The sequence below is a fragment of the Podarcis cretensis genome (assembly GCF_951804945.1).
Source record: "Podarcis cretensis genome assembly, chromosome: 8".
In the NCBI taxonomy this organism is placed as follows: domain Eukaryota; kingdom Metazoa; phylum Chordata; class Lepidosauria; order Squamata; family Lacertidae; genus Podarcis; species Podarcis cretensis.
Genome location: NC_137177.1, coordinates 39,980,850 through 39,995,880, shown reverse-complemented (window position 1 = coordinate 39,995,880; position 15,031 = coordinate 39,980,850). Strand labels below are relative to the sequence as shown.

At 43.8% G+C, this 15,031-nt stretch overlaps 1 protein-coding gene across 1 annotated transcript in view; it reads left to right on the top strand.

Annotated features, from left to right (window-relative positions):
- The window catches only part of CNGB1 (cyclic nucleotide gated channel subunit beta 1), a gene marked incomplete at its 5' end in the record, with an annotated part of 70,572 nt that overhangs the window by 39,297 nt on the left and 16,244 nt on the right, over positions 1-15,031 (top strand). Inside the window, 6 exons of the mRNA XM_079989385.1 lie at positions 95-131; positions 6,596-6,728; positions 10,258-10,342; positions 12,073-12,325; positions 13,812-13,968; positions 14,589-14,705. Coding sequence (XP_079845511.1) covers positions 95-131; positions 6,596-6,728; positions 10,258-10,342; positions 12,073-12,325; positions 13,812-13,968; positions 14,589-14,705 — 782 coding nt within the window. The remainder of the gene's footprint in view (positions 1-94; positions 132-6,595; positions 6,729-10,257; positions 10,343-12,072; positions 12,326-13,811; positions 13,969-14,588; positions 14,706-15,031) is intronic.

Sequence of the window (15,031 nt, the reverse complement as noted above, 5' to 3'; positions counted from 1 at the left end):
GTTTTGAACCTCTTTTAGGAGCTGATGGAGCAGGCAGATATGAGACAACAGAACTTGCCCCTTGACATCACACTTTCTTTTCTCTTCCCAACAGAGTGCAGAAGCTGCAGACCTGGGCCCAGGACAAGCAAGTAAGTCATAATGAGTCATTTCCCATGGTGCTGTTTAGGAGGCAGCTTTTCTTAGCCATTTCTTCTCAGAGGGTTGGTCGCGGGTGGGCTTCTACCCCTCAGATCCAAGGAGCTTCATTTATGATGCACCTTAACAGTTAAACTTACCTTTGCAGATAGCAGGGAGAAGTTCCTTTGAATGCCCCCTTATTATGTGTGAGGCAGATCTTTGTCAACCTGGTGCCCTCTGGATGTTTTGGGCCAAATCTTTCCATCATACCCAGCATCATACATCCATGCCCCGTGTGGGAATGTTCAGAGTGGCAGGAGAGGATATACTGTTTATTAATATCCTTCCTAACTTGCACTAGCAAGTTCCTTTACTTAGCAGAGTTTACTTTCACCTTCTCATGCACAGCAGAAAACTAGCTGCAAACTCGTGTGAGTTTAAGATAATACACAATTCAGTCTGGCTTGTCCAGATTGAAATGTGTTCTAATATTTTCCTGGTGAGACACCTTGAATCCCTCCTAAAGGAATAAAGACGCCACAGTTATTCATAAGCAATAAAAAGAAAGTTTACTCACAATCAGGCAGAGCACAGTGTGATCCCTGAAGGCAGGCTTTAGGCTTAAAGTTACAAACTTATACAAACAGGTTTACCCCATAAGGGAGATGACCTGAGGGACTGCTTGGCTGGCAGCCAGCAGTTCATTCCAGGAAGTTCACAGGACAAAAAGATGGAAAAGAGAGAGGGTGGCAGCATGCCTTGTCCTTTTACAGGTCTGGAAAAGTCACGCCCACCCACTAGTCACATGCAAGGAAGGATGCTCCAGCCCAGAAGGAACAGGAAGTTTTGACTGGCTGGACCAAACATTCCCTTGCTTGTCCATTCTAGCAAAACAAAGAATAAAAAAATTCCTTCCAGTAGCACCTTAAAGACCAACTAAGTTAGTACTAACTTAGTTGGTCTTTAAGGTGCTACTGGAAGGATTTTTTTTATTTTGTTTTGACTATGGCAGACCAACACGGCTACCTATCTGTAACTAAAACAAAGAATGTTGTATTTGACTGCTCCTAGTGGATTACATCCCACACCCTCAATGAGTGATGGGAGTTGTAGTTCAAAACAACTGGAGGACACCAGGTTGAAGAAGGCTACTGTAATGACATTTGGTGAGTGCTGAATGAATGTTTCTGAATGGTGCCTTGTATGAGGAAGTTCAGTTAGCATCCCGGGGACTTTGTGGTGGGTGGGTGCTTTTCCATGCTGCTGATAACTGCAGCTCTTGATGTTTGCCATGGATAATTGTTTGCTCAGCACCTCTCCCAGTTTATTTCTATGACCAGGTTGGAAGGGGGCATGCAATTGTATGGCTTGAATCGAATGTTAGACTACCTCTCCAGCCCTCTGCAGGATGACAAGCCTTCTGTGCTTCGCAGGTCAGGGATTGGAGGATCCAAACCAATTTCAGTGGCTGTCTGGCAAGCTTCCTGTTAATATGATTTTAGCATGTTGCTCACTGGCCTGGGTGCTGAGCCAGTGGCGTAGCGTGGGGGGTGCAGGGGGGGCGGCCACACCGGGCGCAACATCTGGGGGTTAGGGTTAGGGGGCACAAATCCACGGGTTAGGGGGCGCAAATCCACGGGTTAGGGGGCGCAAATTACTTGCCTTGCCCCAGGTGCTGACAACCCACGCTACGCCACTGTGCTGAGCTCCAGTGCATTTCTGTGGGCATGGAGAAGGGTAATACCATATATCTATATATGTATAAATTGTTCTCAAGTTTAGGGAACCAAGGGACACAATCTTTGTTGGCTACCTTCCAGGGGCCACATGCTAATGGTGGATGAGGCCAGAGGCAAAACTAGGGGAAAGTCAGGTATCTCTACTTCCACATATACATCTCTCTATACAGGCAAACAAGAGGCATTTTCACAGGTCAAGGAAACATGTGAGTCAGTGAAAAGCACTCGGGAAGGGAGAGTAGCAGACCGTGGGGAAGGGGGTACAGGTAACCCACCAAGAAATGGAATTGCTCTTGGGGGGGGAGCTGAGGGTTTTTGTTTTGTTTTGTTTTGTTTTGCAGCATTTCAAATGGGTTTATATTCCCAGTGAGGCTGTGAAAACATCAGACCCCTTCCACACCCCCAGTCCAACCTCTTTCTTTAACTTCTTCTCCTTTTGTTTCAGGGAGCAAAGGGGCTTAAGTGCCTCTGAAACAAAGGGACACTGAAGATTTGAAGACTTCCTTTTCCAAAAAATGAAACCAACCTGAATTGGTGTGCATAATGCATCAGGAAGAAAAGACTTTGCACGTTTTAATTTTTTTTCTAAATTAAATAAAGGCTAGCTTTTAAAAGAGCAATCTGAACATGAGGTGGAGGTAGCCTTATTGCTTAGCTGGTCATGACAGAAAAAGCAGTGTCCTATGTGAAAATCATAGAAAACATTGAATTGTAGAATTGGAAGGGACCCTGAGGGTCATCTAAATCCAACCCCCTGCAAAGCTGCAATCTCAACTAAAGCATCCATGTCAGATGACCGTCCAATGTCTGCTTAAAAACTTCCAATGAAGGAGAGTCCACCACCTTCTGTGGGAGTCTGTTCCACTGTCAAACAGCTCTTACCGCCAGAAAGTTCTTCCTGATGTTTAGTTGGAATCCCCTTTCTTGCAACTTCAGTTCATTGGTTTGGGTCCTACCATCCGGAGCAGGAGAAAATAAGCTTGCTTTATGGGAGGGACCTGATAGTATCCTTAGTTTCCAGGTCCAGGACAACATTCCTGATGGAAGAATTTTAACCAAATAGGCTTCACTAGTCAGCAAGAACTACTCCCATGTTGCCTTCCCCAATTTGGTGCCCTCTAGATGTTTTGGACCACAATGCCCTTCAGCCTCAACCAGTGTGCACACTGTCTGCGGCTGATGGCTGTTGTAGGCCAAGGACCAGGTTGGGGAAGGCAGGACTGGTTGAATCAAAGGTAGGAGAAAGGTAAAGGATGGCAACACATTTTGGATTTGGCATTGGGAGGTCAGAGACTTGGACTGGGGAGGCCTGTTTTTTATATTTTTGTATTCCCCATGTCCTTCATCCACTTTGTTTCTTGATCCAGTAGTGTTTCTCCTCCAAAATAGTCAGAAAATAGTCTTTTATTGCATTCAGGAATATATATGGCAAAGCCGGGAAATGAGAAAAGCTACAACTCACCCAATATTTTTCTTTGAGTAGCTCTCTCATGTAGACAAAGTATTTCTGTCTCTTCTTCTATCAGGACATTATAGCTTTACTAGTTGGGGTTTTTTAGATCACCTTTTGGTCAATTTACAAAGCTAAAACTATTACTTAAAACACAATCCAACCATAACACCTTAATTAATGTACACAGTGTTAATAGAAACACCACAAAACCCATCAGATTAATATCAAACAGAAGCAGCAGGGGCCAGCCATCTCCTAAGGCTTTCATGCTGGGTGTTTCATGTGAAATTGATTGTTCAAGTCATGTTTTGTTGGGGCCCAGTGGATGATGTGAACAATTTGCAATCAGCCTTTTCCCAAAGCTGCTTCCATCTCTTTTCTTTCTTTCTTACTACTTGCTTAGGTAAAGGTAAAGGTACCCCTGCCCGTACGGGCCAGTCTTGACAGACTCTGGGGTTGTGCGCCCATCTCACTTAAGAGGCCAGGGGCCAGCACTGTCCGGAGACACTTCCGGGTCACGTGGCCAGCGTGACATCGCTGCTCTGGCGAGCCAGAGTCGCACACGGAAACGCCGTTTACCTTCCCGCTGGTAAGCGGTCCCTATTTATCTACTTGCACCTGGAGGTGCTTTCGAACTGCTAGGTTGGCAGGCGCTGGGACCGAGCAGCGGGAGCGCACCCCGCCGCAGGGATTCGAACCGCCGACCTTTCGATCGGCAAGTCCTAGGCGCTGAGGCTTTAACCCACAGCGCCACCTGCGTCCCTACTTGCATACTTACATAGAAAATTGGATGTTTATAAGAATGGAAGCCCAGCACAATCTCCACAGGTGTTTATGCCCTCAGCCCTACAATCAGAAAAAGTGCAATATCCCTCAAAATCAATTGCAATCTCACCTGGAGCTTACAGCAGAGAAGCAATCAGTCTTTGGATGCTTCTCAGGAGGAACTCTGAACTTTGATGAAGAGGTCAATAGAACAGAGAAAGCTACCATGAAAGTTTAGGCTTTCAGCCCCCTACCTAGCGATCTAGATTTTATTTTCAGGACCACGCATGTCAATGGTTTCAAGATGTACCATGACCTCCCCAGAGCTATCTACTAGACTATCCAAACAATATGTCACAAATTAAAAGCAGAAAAATGCTCCCTTTGTAGATGAGTAACTCAAGACAGTTCATCAAGCCCACATGATGTGCATATCACTGACTTTTTTACAACAACCTGGTTTCCCTTTCCGAATTCCAGACTAGCAACAGGTGAATACTATCGTCCTTCTGAACTTCTTAGAAACTACACAAGATTTCATTATTATTTATTAAATTTCTCTACCCCCCCCCCCCTTAATCTAAAGATCACAGAGTGGTTTACAATATAAAAACACAAAAATACATACCATAACATGAAACAAAAACAATACTCCCCCCAACAGTATATATTATCCCAGTCATTCCTCAAGGAATTCAGAGCAGTGCACATGGTTTACCCTTGTGTTCATTTTGTCCTCCTCACAACAACCCAATAAGTGGGTTAGGCTGCAAGGGAGTAACTGGCTCACTATGGCCCAGTAAACTTCATGGTCCCTCACAATGAGATTAGTTGCAACTGCTGACCTCTCTCCCTTTGCCCCCATCTGGTGGGAAGAGCTGCTGCTTTTCTTCTTTGCTTGAGGGATAGGAAGCTTCACGTCCAGGGGCCAAAAGTGCTCTCCAATCTTCTCTTATCCAGTTCATAGGACTCCATGTGTGTGTTTTTCACCAGGTTGTAAAATGTTATTGAACAACAATCATGCCTCTTGCCTGTCTGTGTGGAGGATTGAGAGGTGTGTGCAGAAAGAGTAGAAACCAGACTGCTATTCGAAGACAAAATTTACATACATTACTGTGTCATCTTTTGCCTCTGCTCTTGTCCACCATTGGCATGTGGGCCCCAAAAGGGAATACGGCCAGCCCTGTTTTACTTATAGAGCCCAGGGCAAATGAAGATGTCTGGTAGCATGTGGGTCTCACTAGTGCTACAGTCACTTTTCTCCCGGAATGTAAGTCCACCTTAAAATTACAAGAATATTGCCCACCCCCACCCCAGGCTCCCTCCTTTCACAATCCAAAGCAAAGCAGAAACAAACTCTCTGATCTCCCCAAGTGGCTTTATCTGACTGTCCTGCTTGGGGACCAGTAAGCGACATGCCAGATTCCTCCACTTCAAGGGGAACAAGGAATGGATTTATCTGCCAGTTTCTGTTTCTCATTTTTCCAGTCTTAAATTCAGTTTGCCACATTTTCACATCAGTTTATGTTTTTTGTTTAGTTTTTTAAGTCATCACGAAAATTAATCAGTGCATTTCTCATATGACATGCCTTCCTCAGTGGAAGCTGGTCCATTAGGGCACATGGGGCACTGCCCCGCCAATATCACTCTGCTCTCAGCCAGACCCCACTTGCCAACCTTCTTACTTGCAACTGGTCCAAGGAGTGCTGCCGCCTATCAGCTTCCTCCTCTTTTGTCTCAGTTTTGCCTTTATAGAGCTCAGCAGGAAGGAGGAGGACACAACTAGAATTAGATCAGTCTGTCACTGGCTCTGGCGCCACCTACTGTTGTCTCCCTGCCTTCTACCCTATCAGTCCCAAAGGGCACCAGCTGCCACCACTGACACTCCTGTGTGCAATTTTGCTTAATATTTCTGCAAGCAGTTTCCCCTGCTACATTATTTTCACAAATATACACGTTTTTATGCACACTTTGCCCTGTGATACTGAGTTTTGTATGGATTTTTTTGGTTAGATATCTATACCTATAAAATTCAGAAAAGTTTGCATTTTGGCTTGTGTGTTGTTTCAGCAAGTGCTGAGTATGTAGAAACTGAAGTCATCCCGTGTGTGGAACTGCCTGATATCTCAGCAAATGCACATCCCAAATTCATGTTTCATGAGAGAATGCACAGGAGGAGGCGTTGCCAGAGAAAGGTGAAGGGAGAGGTGCTTCAATTTTCGCAAGTGCCTGCCAATTCTGCCACCCACCCAACTGCTGGCTGACTTCTGGCTTTGGAGTCCTGCTTGGGGCACATGGGATAACTTAAAATTATCGGGGGGGGGACATTTGCCAGAACCAAGTCAACAACTTGAGAAGTTTTGTGTCTGAAGAGGACAGAATCGCTATGAATACACAATGAATAGTAATAAGGTGATCCCATTTGGGCTTTGCCACTTAGCATCTGTGCCTATAAATAATTAGATGGCTCTTCTTGCCCAGTGGTCCCTAACCTGATGCCTTCACCATTTTATTTCAGCCTGCACCTTTCCCACAAGACAGAGCCATGTGGAATTCTTGGTGGAAGACCATGAAATCCAAGAGGAAGCAATGTGTTGGTGTGGCACAGCTGAGTGGACTGTGGGGGCACCTCCCAGCCCCCCAAAGCAGAGGTAGGAAGCCAAAGCAGGGGAATTAGGAGGAAGAATATCTGTTGCTGTATAACTTGGTAACTAAGGTTGCCATATTTCAAAAAGTGAAAATCTGGACACAAAAGTTGTTGAGCTATTCTTTGGGCAAAGTTGTTGAGCTGGGGTTTTTGGGGGGTTTTTTTGTTTTGTTTTTTTGCAAAATCTCGAAAAAAGTTTTTGAGCCCATTTTAAGGGAATTCGCTGACATGAGTTGCCATACACCAGAGGTTTCCCGGACATGTTAACATTGGTAACAGAATAGAGATGTTAAGGCACTCAGAGGACCTCTCTCTGCCACAAAGGTCCTGAATTCAAACAAAGGCCATTGATTCTTCTTTGCCCTTCCTCTAAACATAAAGGCACAGCTTGCTCTGTCTCTGAACTGCCCTTTAGATTGTGATTTGCTACATTGCTCTGTGGAGAAGACAACATGTTCAAAGCTCTGCTTTGCTATTTCTTTCAATTGCAGACCCTCCCCATAACCGATGTTTCCTTTGTGATGAGGGAAAGAGACAGGACCAGTTCAGTATATTTTCTTGAGGCAAAAGATAAAATGATGCCTCTCCTGTTTCCTACATAAAAGTGAAGCAAGGCTTCAGTACTTCATACTTCAGTGCTGGAGACAGGACAGCATCTTCTGCTGTCTCCTCTCAGATGTTGTTGGACTACAACTCCTATCACCCTTATCCACTGGCCATGTTGGTTGCGGTTGATGGGAGTTGGAGTCTAACAGTACCTGGAGGACAGCATGACCTCCATTTTCCTCTGCTAAAACATAAACACAAGGGTTTTCATTCACTTGATCCATCCCTTTATCCTCATATAACTTAATGCAGATGTGGTCAGATCACTCAGTCAAAACCTGTCTCTGTGTTCAGAGTTGGCAGCCAAAAACTCTGGCCTGTTCCTGAGCACGGAGATCATGGTTGCGTACACATTATAGCTTTAAAGCCCATTCCAAGCACATCCTTTTCCCTCAAATAATTATGGGCGCTGTAGTTTGCTGAGAATTGTAGCTCTGTGAGGGGTAAGCTACCATGCCCAGAATTATTTCAGGGAAAGAATGTGCTTGGAATGGGCTTTGTAGGTACAGAGTGCACACAGCCCATGTCAGTCATGAAACTGACCAGATTTTTTTCCAAAGGAAGGAAAAGCTGCTGTACCAGATGCATAATTGATAGGAAGGTAGCTTTCCCTTCTTTAGCAGAACTCTGTTAAAAGGCAACTATCAGTGATCAAATTAAAAGGTCAAATTCTGACAGAAGGATACATTTTATTTATTAAATTTATATCCTTTCCTCTGCACAACAACCCTGTAAGGTGGAGTAGGTTGACTGGCAGTGAGCTTCATGGCAGAGTGGAAATTTTAACCCTGGTCTCCCCGGTCCTAGCCCAACACTCTAGCTGCTATGCCACACTGGCATTCGTCTCATGATGAATGCTAGATTTATCATGTGTGGACTAGACAATAAAATAATTAGTCTTTAAGCAGCCTTAGATCTGCAACAAACTTGAAAGGCTTATTTTTCTGCGCTCCCTCATCAGATGGAGGCTTCTATTAGCAAAGTACATTCAAGGGCTTGCCTATTATGTGTGGTGCCTAGTAACCAGGCTGTGACCCGTTTTCCTCCCTGGCAACTGCTCAGCTTCTCCTAGCAACAGCATCCCTTTGGTCCCTCAATGTTCCTCTGTTGAAGCAGGGAGGGGGGATATCTTCGGGAGCCGGCTATGACAGCTCAGTCTAGTTAACAGGAAATAGGATCTGCATGTAAACTGAAGGCAAAGCAGACACAGGAAAGAGTCAAAAGTCTCAATCTTTGAGCGGTTGCCGATTATTTGAAAAATACATTCATTAAGGGAAGGCTTTCAAGATTAGCAGAGCATCACAGGGCTGAATATAAGCATGGCTTGACGTGCTATACGCTCAGGGGAAACATGGTTTGAAAAGGTGAGTTTTGGGTTTGTTTTTTTCTTTTGCAAAATATTTCTGAGGGGTCCAAAGGCAAAAAATGAGGGAATAAGTTAAAGATTTTTAGAAAGGTCGCTGTGTTTGCCTCTTGTTGCAAAACCAACAAGGAATCTTTTGGCACTTTAGACACCAACAAAATTATTATGGCACAAGCTTTTGGTGTACACTACATTCCACTTCATCAGTTGCATGAGGTATTCTATTGAGTTGCAGGTGCCTCTATACATGCTTGTGGAGGGAAGAATTGCAAACGGTGAATGAGAGATAGTACCTTAATGAACGCAACTGTAAACCTCAGTGTTTTGTTTGAGCAAATTTGATTTAATGTGTTTTGTTGGTGCAATCAGACCCTGTGGAAAGGAATGATGCTTTGGCTGAGGGAGTCAACAGGGCGCTTGTTTTGTTTACTAGCAATGTGCCTGCTTTGTGAGGGGTGGGGATACGCCGAGAAAGAGCTTGCATATTCTTTGGACTGCTGAGTGTGTGCAATGAGCCTCTGTATATGCTGTGGACAGAGACACATTGCAGCCCAGGAGGGTGAGCAGGTTTTGTCTTCCCTACAGCAGTGTCAACAAATGCTATGCTAAGGTTACCAGATTTTTTTTCAGTGAATCCGGGGACACTTTTCAACTTCAATGGATTTTGTATGGGGACTGATTTGTAAATCTGGGGACTGTCCCCAGGAAACGGGGACGTCTGGTAACCTTACTATGGGCTGCATCCTCCAAAGCTATCTTTACTCAGAGCAGACCCATTGAAATGAACAAACCTGACTAACTTAGCGCCATTATTTTTTTGAATGTGTTGACTACTCCGAGTAAAACTTAGTTGGAAACAACCTCTTGCTGTTCTTTCTCCCCATAGGAATGAACAGCACCAATTCATTTAAATAGAAGAGAGGATGGGGGTGCAATCGTGGACAAAGGAGGAGGCGGAGGCCAGGCTTCATCTGCTTTGCTAGGCCTGTCTTGGGTTCAGTTTCTTGTCATGCTGGTGTGTGACACAGTGCTAAGGGGGACAGGCAGAGAGGGGGGAACACATTCACACCATACATCTGAAGCACCATGCTACAAGTTTAAATAGTATTGAGGCTTCTATTCCCCTCACTGAACAGTTCCCAGAGTGGTTTAATAGGTAGTCCCTCTACCCAGAGAACTCTGTCTGGTAACTGTAGCTCTGTGAGGGGAAGTCAGGCCTCCTAACAAGTCCAAGCACCCTGAACAAACTACACTTCCCAGAATTCTTTGGGGGAAGCCATGATTGTTTAAAGTGGTAACATAGTGCTTTAAGTATATTGTTATGAACGTAGCCTGAGAGGGGGAGCGAGTCATCCTTGTTAGTAGGAATGCCAAGAACCAGGCACTGTCCACCTTTGCTGTGGGCCTATATAGTCGATATTCAAATGGAAAGCCGCCCTGTAAATCTTCTTATTCTTCCAGGGTATTTCTAACACACATTAGCTTCAGTAGGACAAGAAGATTCCTGGGACTTCAGGATTTGCTAATCATTGCTGTCTGACTGTCTCTCTTTTGTCCCTTATAGGGGTGCCTCTGATAGCTGCACCTTCATGGTAGTTGCTTCAGGCAAAGTCAAGGGGTTGGATGCCAACTTAGGCCCTTTTCCACAGGTAGGTTGGTTGGTTATTTATTTATTTGTTTATAAAAGCTATTTTATATCCGGTCTTTTGTCCCATAAAATGGCCCCATAAGATGGCTTTATAAAATAGGGAAGGGGCACACTGTCACAACATAACAAAAGTCTGTTTAAAGACAGAACCTGGGTTTTCAAAACAGGAAATGTTCTTCAGAATAATGTTGTGGTTTGTTTGTTTTTTAAATTAAGGTAGAAGAGGAAGAAACTGAAGCAGCCTTAGTTACACCTCAAGGTACTGTATATAGAATGTGCCTGGTCCAATCCTGTGCAGGCCTGCAATGCGGACACAAAGCTCTGAGCAGGCAAGAGCTGTTCTCTTCCAGTGAGCATACACAGAGTGTTTGGCCTAAGGCAGCCTTCACCAGCCTGATGCCCTCCAGATGTTTAGGGCTACAACTCCTGTCAATTGCAACCAGTATGGCCAATGGCCAGGGATGATGGGACTTGTGGTCCAAAACATCTGGGTGGCACTGGGCTGATGAAGGTTGGTATTGGACATTTTTTGCAAGCTTATGAGTCTTGAGTATGCAGACACAGATGTGAATGTTGAATTAATTATAAACCAAAAAGGTTGCATTATGGTCATGAAATCTCCAGCTGTTACAAAGCTGGTCACAGAGACCAAGAAGTCCAACAGGGTAATAAGGAACATTTTAGGGGACTGAGTTTGTAAAACAGCTTGAAGCTGCACAAGCTCTTTGGGGAATGAGTGGTGGTGTAACCGCCACATCAAAATTTGCTCCTGAAGTGACTCCATTTGCATGTTTGTGCACCTTCAAAAATAGAATATTGTTACAGGCCACCCCAATCCCTGTCAAGCTGTGCACAGGATTCCAGGGGTCTTGTCCCTCATCCAGGGCCTGTGCTCCTTTGGAGAATTGAAGATGTGTTGAAAGCTGCTGTAGCTTTAAGAAATAAGATTTATCCACAAATTTGTACCTTCAGTACAAATGGAGTCCAGATGTTACAGCATGATCATCTCAAGAGGAACTTGTTCCTCACAGCAGTGCAGTGCTGGAATCCAAGGCCCAGTTACCCTGACAATTTTCCAAATCTCCTGTCTGTCTTCATACCTTCGGGTGGGGGGGGGGGAGGACAGTTCTCTTGCATTGCCAATGGCCCTCAATGGCACTTTATTGTTTCTTAATGACCCTAGCTTGGCCAGGTCATTTTCCTAGCCCAGGAATTCCTCTGCAGGTTGTATATACCCTTCATGTCCCAAATAAACAAAATCTTACCATTTATTAATTTCTAGGGTTTAGGATGTTCTCCACCCCAACTTATAACCATATAATCACATCTTACATATTGGTTCTGTTCTAAGGGTTTCAAATGTATATGAAAACTAGTATACTCCCCATTGTGAGCATCCCTAGCCTTCCAGAGCAGCATACTGAGCAGTCCTTGCCCCCTCCAAAGTGGAAGCCTTCAAAGCTCTTTCCATGCTAGGAAAAGTTCTCCACCTTGCATGAATTTAACTTGCAGAATTTCAATCAACTGACCTTCAACCACGTATCATTGAAGTTGCACGAGTCAAATGAGATCATACTGTGGTCAATGATGATTGTGCATAACACACACACACACACACACACACACACGAAATGGCTGGTTTGGAACTGAGCAACACCATTTTTCTCATGTGATTTTATGTTTGCTTTGTTGCAGCTTCAGATCCCCTTGGCCCTTGCTTGGAGCCTCTAGCTGCCTAGCCCCACCATGTCCAAGCAAAACCGCGACGTTGAGTTAGCCCGCCTGGTGCATGACAAGCCACTCAGTCATCCTAGCTCCTCCCCCTCCTGTCACAGCCTAGCCGAGCAGCTGCCCAACGTCCCCAGCTACCGCTCCACCACTGCCACTACCTCCCGCATCCCTGTCCTTGTTGCCAGAAAGCAAAAGGCTGGTGTGACGAACCCCAGTTTTTTGAAGGAAGAAGGGTCATCTTCTCACACCCAGGGTAACGTAGCATTTGCCATGGCTTTGTGCGTGCAGCTTTGTGTGTCAGGCTTCCTTCGTTTCGTCTGCCTGTGTATGTCTCTTGTGTCTGCTTCAATACATGTACATCCAGTAGCCATAACTTCCAGACGTGTAGCTGTGATTCAGTTTTGCATCAAAAGAGAAAAGGCCAAGAGTTGCTCTGCTGTGCTGAAGGTTGCAAATGGCCTTGCTTCACAAATTGCTCTGTTGAAGGTGGCAGGCAAGACCTGTCCCTTTTGGGTATACCTTTTAGAGTAGGGGTAGAGAACCATTTCTGCCCAGCAATCCAGATGCTTATGTGCCAACTCTGGAGCCCTCCAATTTAAAAATACATATCTTTATTTTAAAAAATAAAAAGCAAATGTAAACCAAACACAACTGGGCAGTTGTTCCATTACCATTGAAAACAGTCCCAAATGAATTCAAGAAGCATTAATATGTATAGCATGGTGAATGCAGTTTTGAGAGGTAGGTGGGTGGGGCTGTCCACCTGTCAATCCCCTAAAGCCATAGTGACATCAGGTGACACTGTGCTTTGAAGTCCCATTGTTGGGACTTCAAAGCACAGTGCGGGGGATGTTTGAAAGCCCTTTTGCAAATAGTCCTGTGCTGCTTTTTGAAAAAGCTAAGTTAATTAATTTTGAGGAAATAATAATTCACAGTATATTTAAAAATATTGCATAAAAGCTTGCTTGGAGTTTGCACTAAGGTATTATCTCTGAAAAGTAATATGTGCTTCCTATCACTACAGGAAGGAATAATAAAACCTCTTGGTGTTTGAAACAACTTGTCATATTTGAATAATGTGCCTAACTTTTCATAGCAATAATTGTACATTTGAATGCATTTATACCTTCCAGTTAATTATTCCTGTTAGTTCTACAAGATAGTTATCTAAATACAAAAGGGTATCAATATGAATCTATGACACAGTTTAACATGATAACACAGAATCAACAAGATGATATAAACATTTACTTTATCAGGGTATTATAACTAGAATTTATACTCCAAATATTAAATATATTTTATTTTATTTCAACCAATTATATACTATGTAATTACAATCAGTATACAAGAACAGTGTACAATCAACACAATCAGTTGAAAGTATTAAAAATTAAAATATTTTGAATTGGTTCATGAAAAATAATAACACAAAAACTTTGTTTTAATTTTTTTAAAACCCCACAAAATTTATTATATACTTTGGCCATAGTATAATTTGAATTGCATGGAAAAGAAAATGTATAAACCTGGGATAGGACATTTAAGAGGTGGCTATGTTTACTGAAGGTGTCTGAAAATTGGGAATTAGGAGGTTGTAGTTTCAGGTGTCTTTTGATCAGTAAAGGACCTACATCTTGAACATTTTGGTATGAGGAGCCTCTGCTAGTGATGTATCCACTGGTTTTATCTGTCTTCTTGTTTTCTTCTGGCTCATTTCATATATTTTCTTGCCAAAGGACGGCCATCAGGGAGATACCCCACTGTGAACATCAAGAATAGGAATCCCAAGAATGGCTCTTCAGGGCTGCCAGTATTTGCCGGCCGTGCTCAGACCTCACCACCAAAGAAACCCCAAACCCTCGCTGTACCGGTTATAGCCAAGGCTCCCAAGAGGTATGCACCCATAATGTTTTAGAACCTAAAAGTCCAAAAACCTGTCATTTAGCATCCATGCAGATTGACTTGTAACTGGGATACAAACTTGGGATAAGCATTTGCATACCTTTGGGTACACAGCTGGGGTGCATAAATGAGTTTAAAGCTTATGTCAGAGCTGATCCAATATCTTCCCACTGGCTGAGGCTGATGGGAGTTGTAAATCTGCAATGTCTAGAGGGCAACAGGCCAGCAAAGGCTGAATTATCCTATGGGCCAACAACTAGTTGCTAACTTCTTTGTTTGTTATTTATTTTGTTTTTATGTCAAGTGTCCTAAATCTGTCTGCCACTCTGTTAAAGTGGTTTCTTTCTAAAGACTCGGGGTGCCTTTTATGGGCAACCTTTAATCTGCTTGCATCTTATTAGTTCTCTGAAATAACATTAGTTTGTGATCACAGCTGAGCTACCAGGGCCAAGGACAATCTCACAGCTGAAGCTGCTGTTTCAAGGCAGCAACAGCAAGACATTGATACTATCAGTGTGGACTAAATTTAGGACTCACTTTTTTAAATGGAGAGAATGTTCTGATCGTGTGTACCAAAAAATACCTGACCTCTTTCTTTCCCTCCATTTCAGGAGGAAACGCTCTTCCCAGGAGGAGAGTGTGGAGGAGCTGAAAGTGCCATCTCCAAGCCCCTCACCAGTCAAAGCTTGGCCGGACCTTTCCAGTCCACAGAGAGAAGGATCACTTTGGTACAACACTAGAGACTTTATACGTGGCATTTATATTCTACCCTTTCTCCAAGAAAGTCAGGGCAGCAAACATGGGGTTCTTACATGTTATCTTTGCAGTATGTTTACATCAAACAAGAGCCAGTTTGACCTCACTGCATCTTTAGCATGTAGTAGCTTAGTTTGTTTGGTCTGCAGACCATAAACATCAGATACATTGTAGGGTTAGCAAGACAAGCGCAGCGTTTTTAGAAAAAGCGCAAGATATGCTTTCCCTTGTAAGTGTCCAGCAGTTCCTAATAACATAAGAAGAGCCTGCTGGATGAGGCCAATGGCCCATCTAGTCC